The 13,680-nt window shown below is 48.8% G+C and overlaps 1 protein-coding gene across 1 annotated transcript in view; it reads right to left on the bottom strand.

Moving 5' to 3' along the window:
* Nucleotides 1–716: 716 nt before the first annotated feature.
* KLHDC1 (kelch domain containing 1) overlaps nt 717–13,680 on the bottom strand; it is a 37,243-nt gene continuing 24,279 nt past the window's right edge. The window contains exon 13 of the mRNA XM_075330751.1: nt 717–3,120. Within this exon, the coding sequence (XP_075186866.1) occupies nt 2,955–3,120 (166 nt within the window). The 3' untranslated portion in view covers nt 717–2,954. The remainder of the gene's footprint in view (nt 3,121–13,680) is intronic.

The following is a 13,680-nucleotide window of genomic DNA, read 5'->3' as shown; positions in this document are numbered from 1 at the left end:
TTTCCCCAGGTCTGTCCGCAGGTTTACCGCAGCTGCTGCCCGGAATCCGCAGATATCCATAGCTGCGATATTCGTGCATTTTTGTTGCAGTAAACCTGCGGAACAAGTGCGGAAATACCTGCGGACGTCCTGCCCTCTATCTCCATAGGGGAAAGGCGGGACATCCGCAAAAATTTCCGCATGAATAATTGACAAGCAGTTACGTGCGGCTGCAGGAAATCCGCAGCATTTTCCGCAGCCGCACATATCGCAGCATTGATACAGCACTCCCCAAATCCCATTGGATAACATGGGGAGTGTTTGTACTTGCGCAAACGTGCGGATTTATCTGGAAAATCCAGCCTTATAGGTCAGGAATCTTGAGCAGGGAGTCTAAAGACAGAGAATGCTGCTTCTTTTTCCCATGTCTGGATATGAGCTAACGGCTGCTGATATTTATCCCCAATCTGCTTGTGCCGCGACGGTTTGTGGCTGAACCGTGGCTTTTCAAAGAACAAATAAACTTCAGATCTTCTCGGACTCTCTGGTGCGTTGGATTTGTTTCCTCAGATTGCATTTGTAATGTGGTGGAAAGTCGAGTCAATAAGTAGAAAGGACAGGAGACGATCCACAAGGTAGAAGTATATCAGCCAACATACAGCACCAGTCATGGGGAGGGGGATTGCACAAATGGCATGCCTTCAATGTTTAAAATATTTTATTAATTATTATGCAATCAAAAATAACATTTACAAAAATGTTCAGTATTATTCAGGGGTAAAAATGCATCAGGCAGTAACATCGAGACCTTGACACTTCTGAAACTACCCCTTTAAAGAGCATAGTGCACCTTCTACCATCGGAAATGAAGGAAAATATCTGAAAAAAAATTGTTTAAAAGAACTGAGAGTCCTCAGTGGTTGATACCTTTTAATGGCTAACTGAAAAGATGGTAATAATTGCAAGCTTTCGAGACTACGCAGGTCTCTTCATCAGGCATGGTATAACACAAAATCTGAAGTCACATATTTATACACAACAGGACTTAAGTATCAAAATGGAAAATATATGTTCATTTATATAACAAACAAGACTGAAAAAACAACATATAGAAAAGTACAAACCCAAAGGAGCAGGATAAAGTGCACGTGTTCATCTGTAACAATACTAAAGGTACCGTCACACATAACGAGATCGCTAGCGAGATCGCAGCTGAGTCACGGTTTCTGTGACGCAGTAGCGATCCCGTTGCGATCTCGTTATGTGTGACACCTACCAGAGATCAGGCCCCTGCTGTGTAATCGCTAGTCGTTGCAGAATGGTCCAGGCCATTTTCTTCAAAGGCGATGTCCTGCTGGGCAGGACACATCGCTGTGTTTGACACTGTGTGACAGGGTCACAGTGACTGCTGAGATCGTTATACAGGTCGCTACTGTGACCTGTATTGTTCCTGCATCGCTGGTAAGATCTGACTGTGTGACATCTCACCAGCGACCTCCCTGCGACTTACCAGCGATCCCTATCAGGTCGCATCGTTTTCGGGATCGCTGGTAAGTCGTTGTGTGTGACTGGGCCTTCAAAGGCTGACCCTCGGCTCACGCTCGCTGAGGCTGACCCTCGGCTCACGCTCGCTGAGGCTGACCCTCGGCTCACGCTCGCTGAGGCTGACCCTCGGCTCACGCTCGCTGAGGCTGACCCTCGGCTCACGCTCGCTGAGGCTGACCCTCGGCTCACGCTCGCTGAGGCTGACCCTCGGCTCACGCTCGCTGAGGCTGACCCTCGGCTCACGCTCGCTGAGGCTGACCCTCGGCTCACGCTCGCTGAGGCTGACCCTCGGCTCACTCTTTGTAGCAGAGTTTGAGCTTAGTGTCATTGACAAATTGCATCAGATCCTCTCAAATGAGAGAATCATCACCAGTGTGATCGAGCCCTAGCGCGCACACAATGCCAGAATGTTCCGTTCTCGTCGACCACTATGAGAAAGATTGTAAATTTTGCTCATCCCTGCCCACATAAAAAAAGCCAATAAATCTGGCACTCCCTGCCTGATCGTTGACAAAGTCTTTGTGATTTCAGAAAAAAAAAAAAGTCTGTGGCTCTCTCCCTCCCAACAGGAAAAGCCCACGAGTGCCATTTCCCTTCCCATAAGCAATGACTGACAGATTTTCCACAATTAATTTGTATATGAGGAGAGCCATTAAACTGGAAAGGACTCACTCTATAAGCGGGGGAAGGAGGGGGATGCAGGACTTCCAGGACTGGGGGGAGAATACAAGAGCCTCAGTCATTTTGTTTTGAAGGGGGGATGAGTGCAGGACACCTAGGCTTTCTCTACGAGTGTTTAGGGGGTGATTGCAGGACCCCCAGGCCCGATCTACTAGTGAGGTGCGGTATGCAGATGCATGACCTCCAGGCTTGTTCTATGAACATTTTGGGAGGGGGGGGATGCAGGAACCCCAGGCTCTCCCTATGAGCATTAGTGGGGTGATGCAGGACACGCAGGTTTTCTCTATGAGCTTGATAAGGGAAAGCAGGTGTCCTAGGATTTCTGTATGAGTGGGGTGTGGATGCAGGATCCCCGGCCTTTCTCTGAGTGGTGTGTGGCAGGAGGATGTATGACCATCAGACTTGCTCTATGAGCATTTGAGGGGAATGCAAGACCCCCAGGCTTTTTCCATGAGCATATGGGTGGGATGCAAGACCCCCAGGCTTTTTTTTAAGAGTGGATATAACTAGTTTTTAAAAAACGTCTACATCTATCGAGGCTGATCAGGTAAAGTGGCTTCGGACGTCGCCAGGACGCAGTCATGATCAGAAGTTATCGTGCACCCATCTTATTCATTCAAACAACAAACATGTCTGGCCTCAGTTATCTACAGAGCACAGCGCTGCACACCAGCACCCGGCGTGACAGCTCGCTTCCTGTAACAGGTAAGGACTAGTGCAAATAGTCAGACGTTGTATGAGTGCGGCCATCAGCTCTTGTTGCCAATGTCATAACCTTCCCTTCTGCTCTGGCGGAAACAGGCTGCTGCCCAGAACGTGATCCTGTTCCTGACCTGCTGAAGCAGCTTTTGGGGTAAGCAGGAGAGTTGGTTTCTTAATTGGAAAGCATTTTTGCCAATGCTGTCCAGACACAGCCTAAAAAAAATAAATAAAAAAAAATGCAGGATCAGTACCATTCTTACCATACCAGTATGCATAATGGGCATTGCATGGCTTTAGCAGAAACAAAACAATGGGGAAAATATTTCACGCATCTCTCCAATTAGATCTTACTCCCATCTAGCAAAAAAAATCCTGCAGATTTTCATCCACACCAGCGTTTTACAACCCCATTTTGGAACACAAACGGAAGAGACACCACAGCACTCTGTAAGTGCCAAGACTTATGCAAACAGAGAATATATGTGTGGCGCTGCATCCCTTTACTCCTTGCTCTCCCCTCCTGCAAGGACGCGCTGTCACTCACCACCACGGCCGGCTCCCTCAATGCTGCCCGGTGTTCCTGCACTGCTCCACGTGATTGCTTGCTTCTTCCCCTTCTCGGAGTCTGTGCGTGCATCACAAGACCTCCGAGAGCGCTCCTAGGGAGTGTGCACACGCCGCTGCCATTTTATTAAAAGGGCCAACGTGCCACTCCTAGGAAGTGCCTCTCAGCATATCGATGAGAGGTACTGGGTATTTAAGGCACGCTCCCACTAGGGGAGGTGCCTGTTCAACACCATCAGTTCCTAGTCAGTTGTACGGTAACCCATCCCGTCCTGCTTGTCCTGTCCTGTCCAGTACCTGGTCCCAGCCCGTCCTGCCTATTGGCACCTGGTTCCAGTCCAGTTCCTGCCTGTAACTAGTCCTAGTCCATCCTGCCTATTGGCAACCTGGTTCCAGTCCTGTCCTGTACCTGGCTCCAGCCCCTCCTGCCTATTGGCACCTGCTACCAGTCCATCCGGCCTTGTTGGTGCCTGTCTGTCCTGCCCTGTTGGTGCTAGAGACCCTGCCTGTTGTAGCTGTGCCATCAGCCTTGCTAGAGACTCTGCCTGTCCATCCTACCTATACTGTATGCCTTGAGCCACTCTTGTGGTCCCTGTCCGCACTTGAGACTGAGTCCAGTCTGATCCTGTGTCTTCCCCTGTCTTGGGGGGGTGAATCAGCTGCCACAGTCCCTGTCCTCTGCACCATGTTAGCGTAGACCCGTGGTCTCTCTGTGGTCCAGTGGGTCCACTCTTGCAGTATCGCCTCTGGCGGTGAGCGTTACAATATGAAATGTAAACGGTATTCATGCTTTATAGAAGGTATTTAGAAAAATGAAGGTTCTTTGAGCAAACAATGGCCAATTCTTGTGTGCCCATCAACTGCAGCAAAGTGACCTTTCTTTGATGGGACCCTATCCTAGTGTCATGCCTCTTCTGGACTAAAGGGGGCTTTACACGGTAGCGATATCGGTACAGATATCGCTAGCGTGCGTACTCACCCCCATCAATTGTGCGACACGGGCATATCACTGCCCGTTGCGCACAAAATCACACTCCCCCGTCACACTGCTTACCTGCCCTGCGACGTCGCTCTGGACAGCGATCCGCCTCCTTTCTAAGGGGGCGGGTCTTTTGGCATCACAGCGACATCACACGGCAGGCGTCTAATAGAAGCAGAGGGGCGGAGATGAGCGGGACGTAACATTCCACCTACCTCCTTCCTTCCGCATTGCCGGTGGAGGCAGGCAAGGAGATGTTCGTCGCTGCTGCGTTGTCACACGTAGCGATGTGTGCTGCCGAAGGAACGAGGAACAACATCGCTAATGAGAGGTAAACGAGTTTTTGTTTTAGGACGACCTCTCCTCGGCAAACTATTTTGGCCGATTTTGCGATCTTTTTAGGTCGCACATAAGTGTCACACGCTGCAATATCGTTAATTATGCCGGATGTGCGTCACTAACGACGTGACCCCGACGATAACACATTAACGATATCATTATACATTGTTTCAGCTCAGGTTTTTGTGTTTTTTGTATGTTTTCTTGCTTGGTTGCAAGTTGGGGGCGCAGCCCTCCTAGTACTGAGACTGAACAGCTGATTGCGTCTCACTTTGCTGTGTATTTTATCTGGGACACAGCTAACCACTTGCCACCATCCATATTGGAGTTCTGACATGACACAAGTCAGGTATTGATAATGTTTTTAACTTCAGTAGGTTAGGGACTGTCTCAGATGGGTACACCGTGACGAGGTGAGACAGCTTTTTACCTTTTTGCAAAAATGTATACACTAAGTACCCTGTTATTAAGCACTTGCAATTTATTTATTTATATTCAGGGTATTTTTCATACAATTTTTCTCCTTGGTTTTTTCTAGTCTTAAGGCTGCAATTCACATGCTTAATGTTGCATGTTTACTGAACATTGTTTCAGCTCAGGTTTTTGTGTTTTTTCACATTAACGATATCGTAGCGTGTAAAGCCCCCTTAAAAGTCTACAAGTATATGGGCAGATAGGATCTGGCACTAATTGAAACCACCCTGGGGCTAAAGGGTGGAGAGCACATATATTTGTAGACTTTTAGTCCAAGAAAGGCATGAAACTAGGATAGGGTCCCATAAAAAAAAAAAAAAAAAAGTCACCTTGCCAGTCCGGTAGCAGTTGTTCTGACTTGATTTTGTAGCCTCATATATGACTATGGGGCTAAAGGATTAGGTTTGTAAACTTATGCCATTGCAGTTTATATACGGGCCTTGCCAAATTTCAACAAATGTACAAAAAAAGTTATTTCTTAAAAAAAATAAAGACAGGCAGCAAAGCTAAAAAAACTGCATGTGGGAAGTGAGACAAACGGAAGCTATTTTACGACACTTCAGTTCACATTCAAATGAATAGGTCTTGTGTGGAAATATTTTGACTCTAGGCTGTCCCTTATCCCAGAGGTAACCTAGATGGTAGCTATGTCTGGGACGCCAGCGTGACCCGAACTCCTGTTTAACCCCTTTTCCGTCAATCTTGCCATATGAGGGCTTGTTTTTTGTGGGACAAGTTGCACTTTTAAATGAAACCATAAGTTTTACCATATGGTGTACTGGAAAACAGCAAAAAATTCCAAATGCGGAAAAATTGCAAAAAAAGTGTGATGGCACAATAGTTTTTGGGATGTTTTATTCACGATGTTCACTATATGGTAAAACTGATGTGTGGGTATGATGTCTGAGGTCGGTGCGAGTTTGTAGACACCAAATATGTATAGGTTTACTTGTATCTAAGGGGTTAAAAAAAATTCACAAGTTTGTCCAATAAAAGTGGCGCACGTTTTGCGCCATTTTCCGAAACACGTAGCGTTCTTATTTTTTGGGATCTATGGCTCAGTGACGGCTTATTTTTTGCGTCTCGAGCTGTCGTTTCTAAATGGTACCATTTTTGCGCAGATGCTACGTTTTGATTGCCTGTTATTGAATTTTGCGTAAAACTTGCGGCGACCAAAAAAACGTAAATTTGGCGTTTGGAATTTTTTTTGCCACTACGCCGTTTACCAATCAGATTAATTGATTTTATATTTTGATAGATCGGGCAATTCTGAACGCGGCGATACCAAATAGGTGTATATTTATTTATTTTTTAACCCTTTAATTTTCAATGGGGGGAAAGGTGGGTGATTTGAACTTTTAGGTTTTTTTTTTAATTTTTTTTACTTTTTTTTTATTTTACTAGTCCCCCTAGGGGGCTATAGCGATCAGCAATCCGATCGCTCTTATCTATCTGCTGATCACAGCTATACAGCTGTAAACAGCAGATTCAGTCACTTTCTGTTTCTCTCTGCTCGCGGCCGAGGGAAAACGAAAGTGAAACTTCATAGCTGCAGGCGTCATCACATGACCCTGTGCTACGATGGCAACCACCGATAGTCACATGATCACGCACATGACTTCCGGTGGGGACGGCGGTAAGTAAAAAACATGGCCGCGCGCATTTAGATCTTGCTGCCAGACTTTGGCAGCAAGATTTAAGGGGTTAATGGCCGCGGGTGGAAGCGATTCCACCCGCGGCTAGCAGGCACACATGTCAGCTGTTGAAAACAGCTGATGTGTGCAGACCGCCGCCTGCCCGCGGCAGGGGGCGGGGCTTAACGGGACACTCTCCATGACTGATATATCCGTCCATGGTCGTGAAGGGGTTAAGCTCTGATCTTACACCCGCTCTCCCACACCCCAAGAGAGAGCCAAGACTGCAGAAGCAATATGAACCCCAGGGGGAAATCAACTAACAATGGGGATATTTCCACAATACAAAGGAAAGCACATGACCGATCACCAGGCTCTGGATCACAACCGATAACGCAGGAGCAACGCTGAAGCTATATTCGGCGACCAGCAATGGGATCCAGAATTTTATAAAGAGTGAAGGCGGCTGTGAATGGTCATTAGCAGCCTGAGCTCCTAACAGAAGTTCACAAGCTAGCAGGAATAAACTCCTGCTGGACTAGAGAGCAGTGGAGCAAAACAGCCGACGCTTCAGTCAGGCTAAGCAACTAAGAAATCTCAGGTTGTTTGCCAGACACTGTGGCGTGAACAGCGTCTGACACCGCCATGACACCCAGCGAGTACAAAGTCAAACAACGCATCACACATAGTAAACACAATACACCTTTTCAAATGCATAAACTAAATATAATATAAACAACAAAGACAAAAAGTATAAAGCCTAAAAGATCAGTTTATTAAACAATTAATTAAAACATCCATTATGTAGTATAAATACAGGGTGCCATCAGATACAGGGGGAGGACAGAGAATGCTAAATATAATGAAATGCAGTGTTATTCGGCAATAAATTAGTTCAAATTCATACAAAAATATCAAAGTGCCTATTTGATTTATGAACGAATATGCAGCTCATCCAACATTACACAATTTGTTGCATTCTATTTAATTGTGCACGGTACAAATCACAAGCCATACCAGCAGCCATCCAGCAGGGGGAGCTCAAGGTTAGGAAATTGCTTTCACACCCAAGTATATGTAATTAAAGTACAATTGAAATACTATGTCCCAAGAATGACAAAAGTATTTTAGGAGTGATACCTTTATAGGCTAACCAGAAAAATTATATTGGCAAGCTTTCAGAGCAGAAAGGCTCCTTCTTCAGGCATATTACAAATGAATTACTAAGACCAAATCACAACATTTAAATGAATGTTACAACATTCTTGGCTTATCTTTAGGAGGCATCATCTTTCCCATGTCCTGTTGTAACATTCATTTAAATATTGTGATTTGGTCTCAGTAATTCATTTGTAATTTGCCTGAAGAAGGAGCCTTTGTGCTCTGAAAGCTTGCCAATATAATTTTTCTGGTTAGCCTATAAAGGTATCACTCCTAAAGAAGGGAATTTTGTTACTTACCGTAAATTCCTTTTCTTCTAGCTCTTATTGGGAGACCCAGACGATTGGGGTATAGCTACTGCCCTCCGGAGGCCACACAAAGCACTACACTAAAAAGTGCAAGGCCCCTCCCCTTCTGGCTATACCCCCCCGTGGTATCACGGGTTCTCCAGTTTTAGTGCCAAAGCAAGAAGGAGGAAGCCAATAACTGGTTTAAACAAATTAACTCCGAATAACGTCGGAGAACTGAAAAACCGTTCAACATGAACAACATGTGTACCCGCAAACAACAAAACAATCCCGAAGGACAACAGGGCGGGTGCTGGGTCTCCCAATAAGAGCTAGAAGAAAAGGAATTTACGGTAAGTAACAAAATTCCCTTCTTCTTCAGCGCTCTATTGGGAGACCCAGACGATTGGGACGTCCAAAAGCTGTCCCTGGGTGGGTAAAGAGATACCTCATGTTAGAGCTGCAAAACAGCCCTCCCCTACGGGGGTGTCACTGCCGCCTGCAGGACTCTTCTACCTAAGCTGGCATCCGCCGAAGCATAGGTATGCACCTGATAATGCTTGGTGAAAGTGTGCAGACTCGACCAGGTAGCTGCCTGGCACACTTGTTGAGCCGAAGCCTGGTGTCGTAATGCCCAGGACGCACCCACGGCTCTGGTTGAGTGGGCTTTCAACCCTGAAGGAACCGGAAGCCCCGCAGAACGGTAGGCCTCTAGAATTGGATCTCTGATCCATCGAGCCAGGGTGGCTTTAGAAGCCTGCAACCCCTTGCGCGGACCAGCGACAAGGACAAAAAAATGCATCGGAACGGCGCATGGGCGCCGTGCGGGAAATGTAGATTCTGAGTGCTCTCACCAGATCTAGCAAACGTAAGTCCTTTTCATACCGGTGAACCGGATGAGGACAAAAGGAAGGCAAGGATATATCCTGATTAAGATGAAACGAGGATACGACCTTAGGGAGAAACTCCGGAATGGGGCGCAGCACTACCTTGTCCTGGTGGAACCCCAGGAAGGGAGCCGTTGATGACAATGCTGTCAGCTCCAACACTCGCCGAAGCGATGTGATCGCAACAAGAAACGCCACTTTCTGTGACAGGCGAGAAAAAGAAACTTCCTTCAGAGGCTCGAAAGGCGGCTTCTGGAGAGCAACTAGTACCCTGTTCAGATCCCATGGATCTAACGGCCGCCTGTACGGGGGCACAATATGACAGAACCCCTGCAGGAACGTGCGCACCTTAGGAAGACGTGCTAGACGCTTCTGAAAAAACACGGATAGTGCCGAGACTTGCCCTTTAAGGGAGCTGAGCGACAAGCCCTTTTCCAACCCCGATTGCAGGAAGGAAAGAAAGGTGGGCAATGCAAATGGCCAAGGGGATACTCTCTGTGCAGAGCACCAGGATAAGAAAATCTTCCACGTTCTGTGGTAGATCTTAGCAGACGTTGACTTCCTAGCTTGTCTCATTGTGGCTACGACTCCTTGAGATAATCCTGCGGACGCTAGGATCCAGGACTCAATGGCCACACAGTCAAGTTCAGGGCCGCAGAATTCTGATGGAAAAACGGCCCTTGGGACAGTAAGTCTGGTCGGTCTGGCAGTGACCACGGTCGACCGACCGTGAGATGCCACAGATCCGGATACCACGATCTCCTCGGCCAGTCCGGGGCGACGAGTATGACGCGGCTGCAATCGGATCTGATTTTTGCGCAGTACTCTGGGCAAGAGTGCCAGAGGTGGAAACACATATGTGAGCCGGAACTGCGACCAATCTTGCACTAAGGCGTCTGTCGCCAGAGCTCTGTGATCGCGCGATCGTGCCATAAATGCCGGGACCTTGTTGGTGTGCCGAGACGCCATTAGGTCGACGTCCGGCACCCCCCAGCGGCAACAGATTTCCTGAAACACGTCCGGGTGAAGGGACCATTCCCCCGCGTCCATACCCTGGCGACTGAGGAAGTCTGCTTCCCAGTTTTCTACGCCCGGGATGTGAACTGCGGATATGGTGGATGCTGTGTCCTCCACCCACGTGAGGATTCGCCGGACTTCCTGGAAGGCTTGCTGACTGCGCGTCCCTTCTTGGTGGTTGATGTATGCCACCGCTGTGGAGATGTCCGACTGGATTCGGATCTGCTCTCTTTCTAGCCACTTCTGGAAAGCTAGTAGGGTAAGATACCCTGCCCCGATTTCCAGAACATTGATCTGAAGGGTGGACTCCTGCTGAGTCCACGTCCCCTGAGACATGTGGCGGAGACAAACTGCTCCCCACCCTGACAGACTCGTATCTGTCGTGACCACTATGAGGTGGGAATAAGCCACTATTGCAGATAGTCCTCGGCCGTCTGGGAAAGGGAGACTTTCCTGTCCAGGGAGGTTGACTGCCCGTTCCATTGGCGGAGAATGTCCCATTGCAGTTGGCGCAGATGAAAATGCGCAAAGGGAACTGCCTCGATGGCTGCCACCATCTTCCTTAGGAAGTGTATGAGGCGCCTTAAGGGGTGCGACTGGCCTTGAAGGAGAGACTGCACCTCTGTCTGCAGTGAACGCTGCTTGTTCAGCGGAAGCTTCACTATTGCTGATAGAGTATGAAACTCCATGCCGAGATACGTTAGTGATTGAGTCGGAGACAGATTTGACCTTGCCAAATTGATGATCCACCCGAAAGTCTGGAGAGTCTCCAGCTTAACATTCAGGCTGCGTTGGCATGCCTCGAGGGAGGGTGCTTTGACGAGTAGATCGTCCAAGTACGGGATCACCGGGTGTCCCTGAGAGTGCAAGACTGCTACCACTGCTGCCATGACCTTGGTGAACACCCGTGGGGCTGTCGCCAGACTGAATGGCAGAGCTACGAACTGAAGATGTTCGTCTCCTATCACAAAACGTAGAAAACGTTGGTGTTCCGTAGCAATTGGCACGTGGAGATAGTCATCTTTGATGTCTGTTGAGGCAAGGAAGTCTCCTCGAGACATTGAGGCAATGACGGATCGGAGGGATCCCATCCGGAACTGCCTGGCGTTCGCATGCTCGTTGAGCAGTTTCAGGACCAGAACAGTACGGAAGGAACCGTCCTTTTTTGGAGCCACAAAGAGATTGTAGTACAAACCCTCGCCCTCGTTCCTGAGGGGGGACAGGGATCACCACTCCTTCTGCTCATAGAGCGTCCACCGCCTGCAGCAGGGCATCTGCCCGGTGGGGGGTGGGGCCGTTCTGAAGAATGGAGTCGGAGGACGAGAACAGAACACTGTCCTGTGCACGTGAGCACAATGTCAGTCACCCACCGGTCTGTGACCTGTGGCAGCTAAACGTCGCCAAAGGCGGGGGAGTCTGCCATCAACCGCGGATACGGAGAGAGAGAGAGAGAGAGAGAGAGCTGAGAGTCCTGAGGAGGCCGCCTTGGTAGCGGTTCCTCCGACTGCCTTCCTTGGGCGTGATTGAGCCCGGCCGAAATCTGAGCCCGTCTGAGGTTTTGTAGCCCTTTTGCACGAGGACAATTGGGACCTGCCGGAGCTTGGGAAGGACCGAAACCTCGACTGTACTTTTAGGACAGTATAAACAGGGTAAGTCGCAGTGCAGACATTGCGGGGTTACGGACGCCTCTGCGGTACAGATGTCCCTGTGCTCAAGGCCAGCTGCGCAAGAACAGCTGAAAAGGTTAGGTTGCCTATACGGCTGTGGATGCCGGAGCAACCGACACGCCGATAGCTTCCTAGACAGATTTCAACCAGAGTCCATCTGTCTGTGAAAGGCATCTTTAAGTGAAGCCCCATCTCCAGTGCAACTATGGCTCTAGATGCAAGCCTGGAGATTGGAGAATCCACCTTTGGACCCTGGGTCCAGCGCTGACCACGTCAGGGGAAACGGGATAACGTGTATCCTAAAAAACGTTTGGAGAAGACGCTTATCTGGTAAGCGTGGTGTTCCTGGACTGCTTCTCTGAAGTCAGCGTGGCCAGAAAAATACTCCATATCTGTGTGAGATACTGAAAAAGGACTTCTCCTGTTCGTCTCCTATCTCCACTGGGGGAGCTGAGGGAGAAAGATCCAACCTTCCATTGATGGACGGTATAGGATCATTCCGTATGGCGTTACCACCCGGTGTATCCGGATTGAGAGCGATGTCAGGATCAACGCCCTGAAGAGCTGCCTTTTGGTCAAGTAGATTGCCCATGGCCTGTCTGGACTGCAAGTCTCTATATTATGACTACTCCGTCCCTGTCCATGGACAGGGTTGACAGGTGGTTTCTTTGGCCACGACTAGTAGAGACCCCGGCAGACGAAGTGCTAGAGACCCCGGCAGACGACGTGCTACAGGGGAGCAGGCACACAATGGGACGGTGTCATGAACAGCATCCCATGTAGTAAAAACAGCACTGAAAATCTGTGTTGCTTTTTTGCCGCTGCCGACTAGCTATCTAGAAGTATATAGCCAAGATTGGTGACCGTACAGTGCAATGTATAGCATACAGGCATAAAGTACAAATGACCACTGCAGCGCAAGCAATACAAGCAGCATAGAAGCCTGTGCCCTGGCACCTCTGCTCTTCTGCTGCTGTATACTAGTCATCTAGGGGAATATAGCCCAGAAGAGTGACCCTACAGTGCAATGTATAGCATACAAGCACAAGTACAAAAGAACACTGCAGCACATGCAATACAAGCAGCATAGAAGCCTGTGCCCTGGCACCCCAGCTCTTCTGCTGCTGTAGACTGGTCATCCAGGAGAATATAGCCCAGAAGAGTGACCATACAGTGCAATGTATAGCATACAAGCACAAGTACAAATGCACACTGCAGCCCATGCAATACAAGCAGCATAGAAAAAAACCTGTGCCCCAGCACCCTTGGTTTTCTGCTGCTGTAGTCTAGCCATTCCAGGAGAATATAGCTAAGACTAGCGACTGTACAGTGCAGCGTATAGCATATAAGCATAAACACAAATGAACACCTCAGTCGTGCAATACAAGCAGCCTAGAAAGCCTGTGCCTTAGCACACCTGCTTTCCTGCTGCTGATGTGTCGCTCCCCAAGCGGGCATATAGCGACCTATGCAGTTAAAAACAACACATGTACACACTGCAGTATATATATGTGTGGTCAGCACTATGTGTGCCGCTTACCGCCCGCCTATAAGCGGGTGTATGGTCGCCACCGTCCTGCCTGGTTGCCGAAAGTCCGAGCTCGGACTGCAGTAATGGCTGCCGGCTTCTTCCCCAGCTCGTGTGAGGAGGGGCGGGCCGTGGGCGTGCCCCAAGGCAGAGCGGGAATCCGGCGTCCGACAGTGTGCAGTGAGAGGGCTGTAAATAAGGCTCCAGCCCTCGGCGCTGCTGATTGCTCAGCGCCT

Source organism: Anomaloglossus baeobatrachus, chromosome 12, assembly GCF_048569485.1.
Source record: "Anomaloglossus baeobatrachus isolate aAnoBae1 chromosome 12, aAnoBae1.hap1, whole genome shotgun sequence".
NCBI lineage: Eukaryota > Metazoa > Chordata > Amphibia > Anura > Aromobatidae > Anomaloglossus > Anomaloglossus baeobatrachus.
The sequence above is the reverse complement of the archived record's forward strand: the minus strand, read 5'-3'. Positions and strand labels throughout refer to the sequence as shown.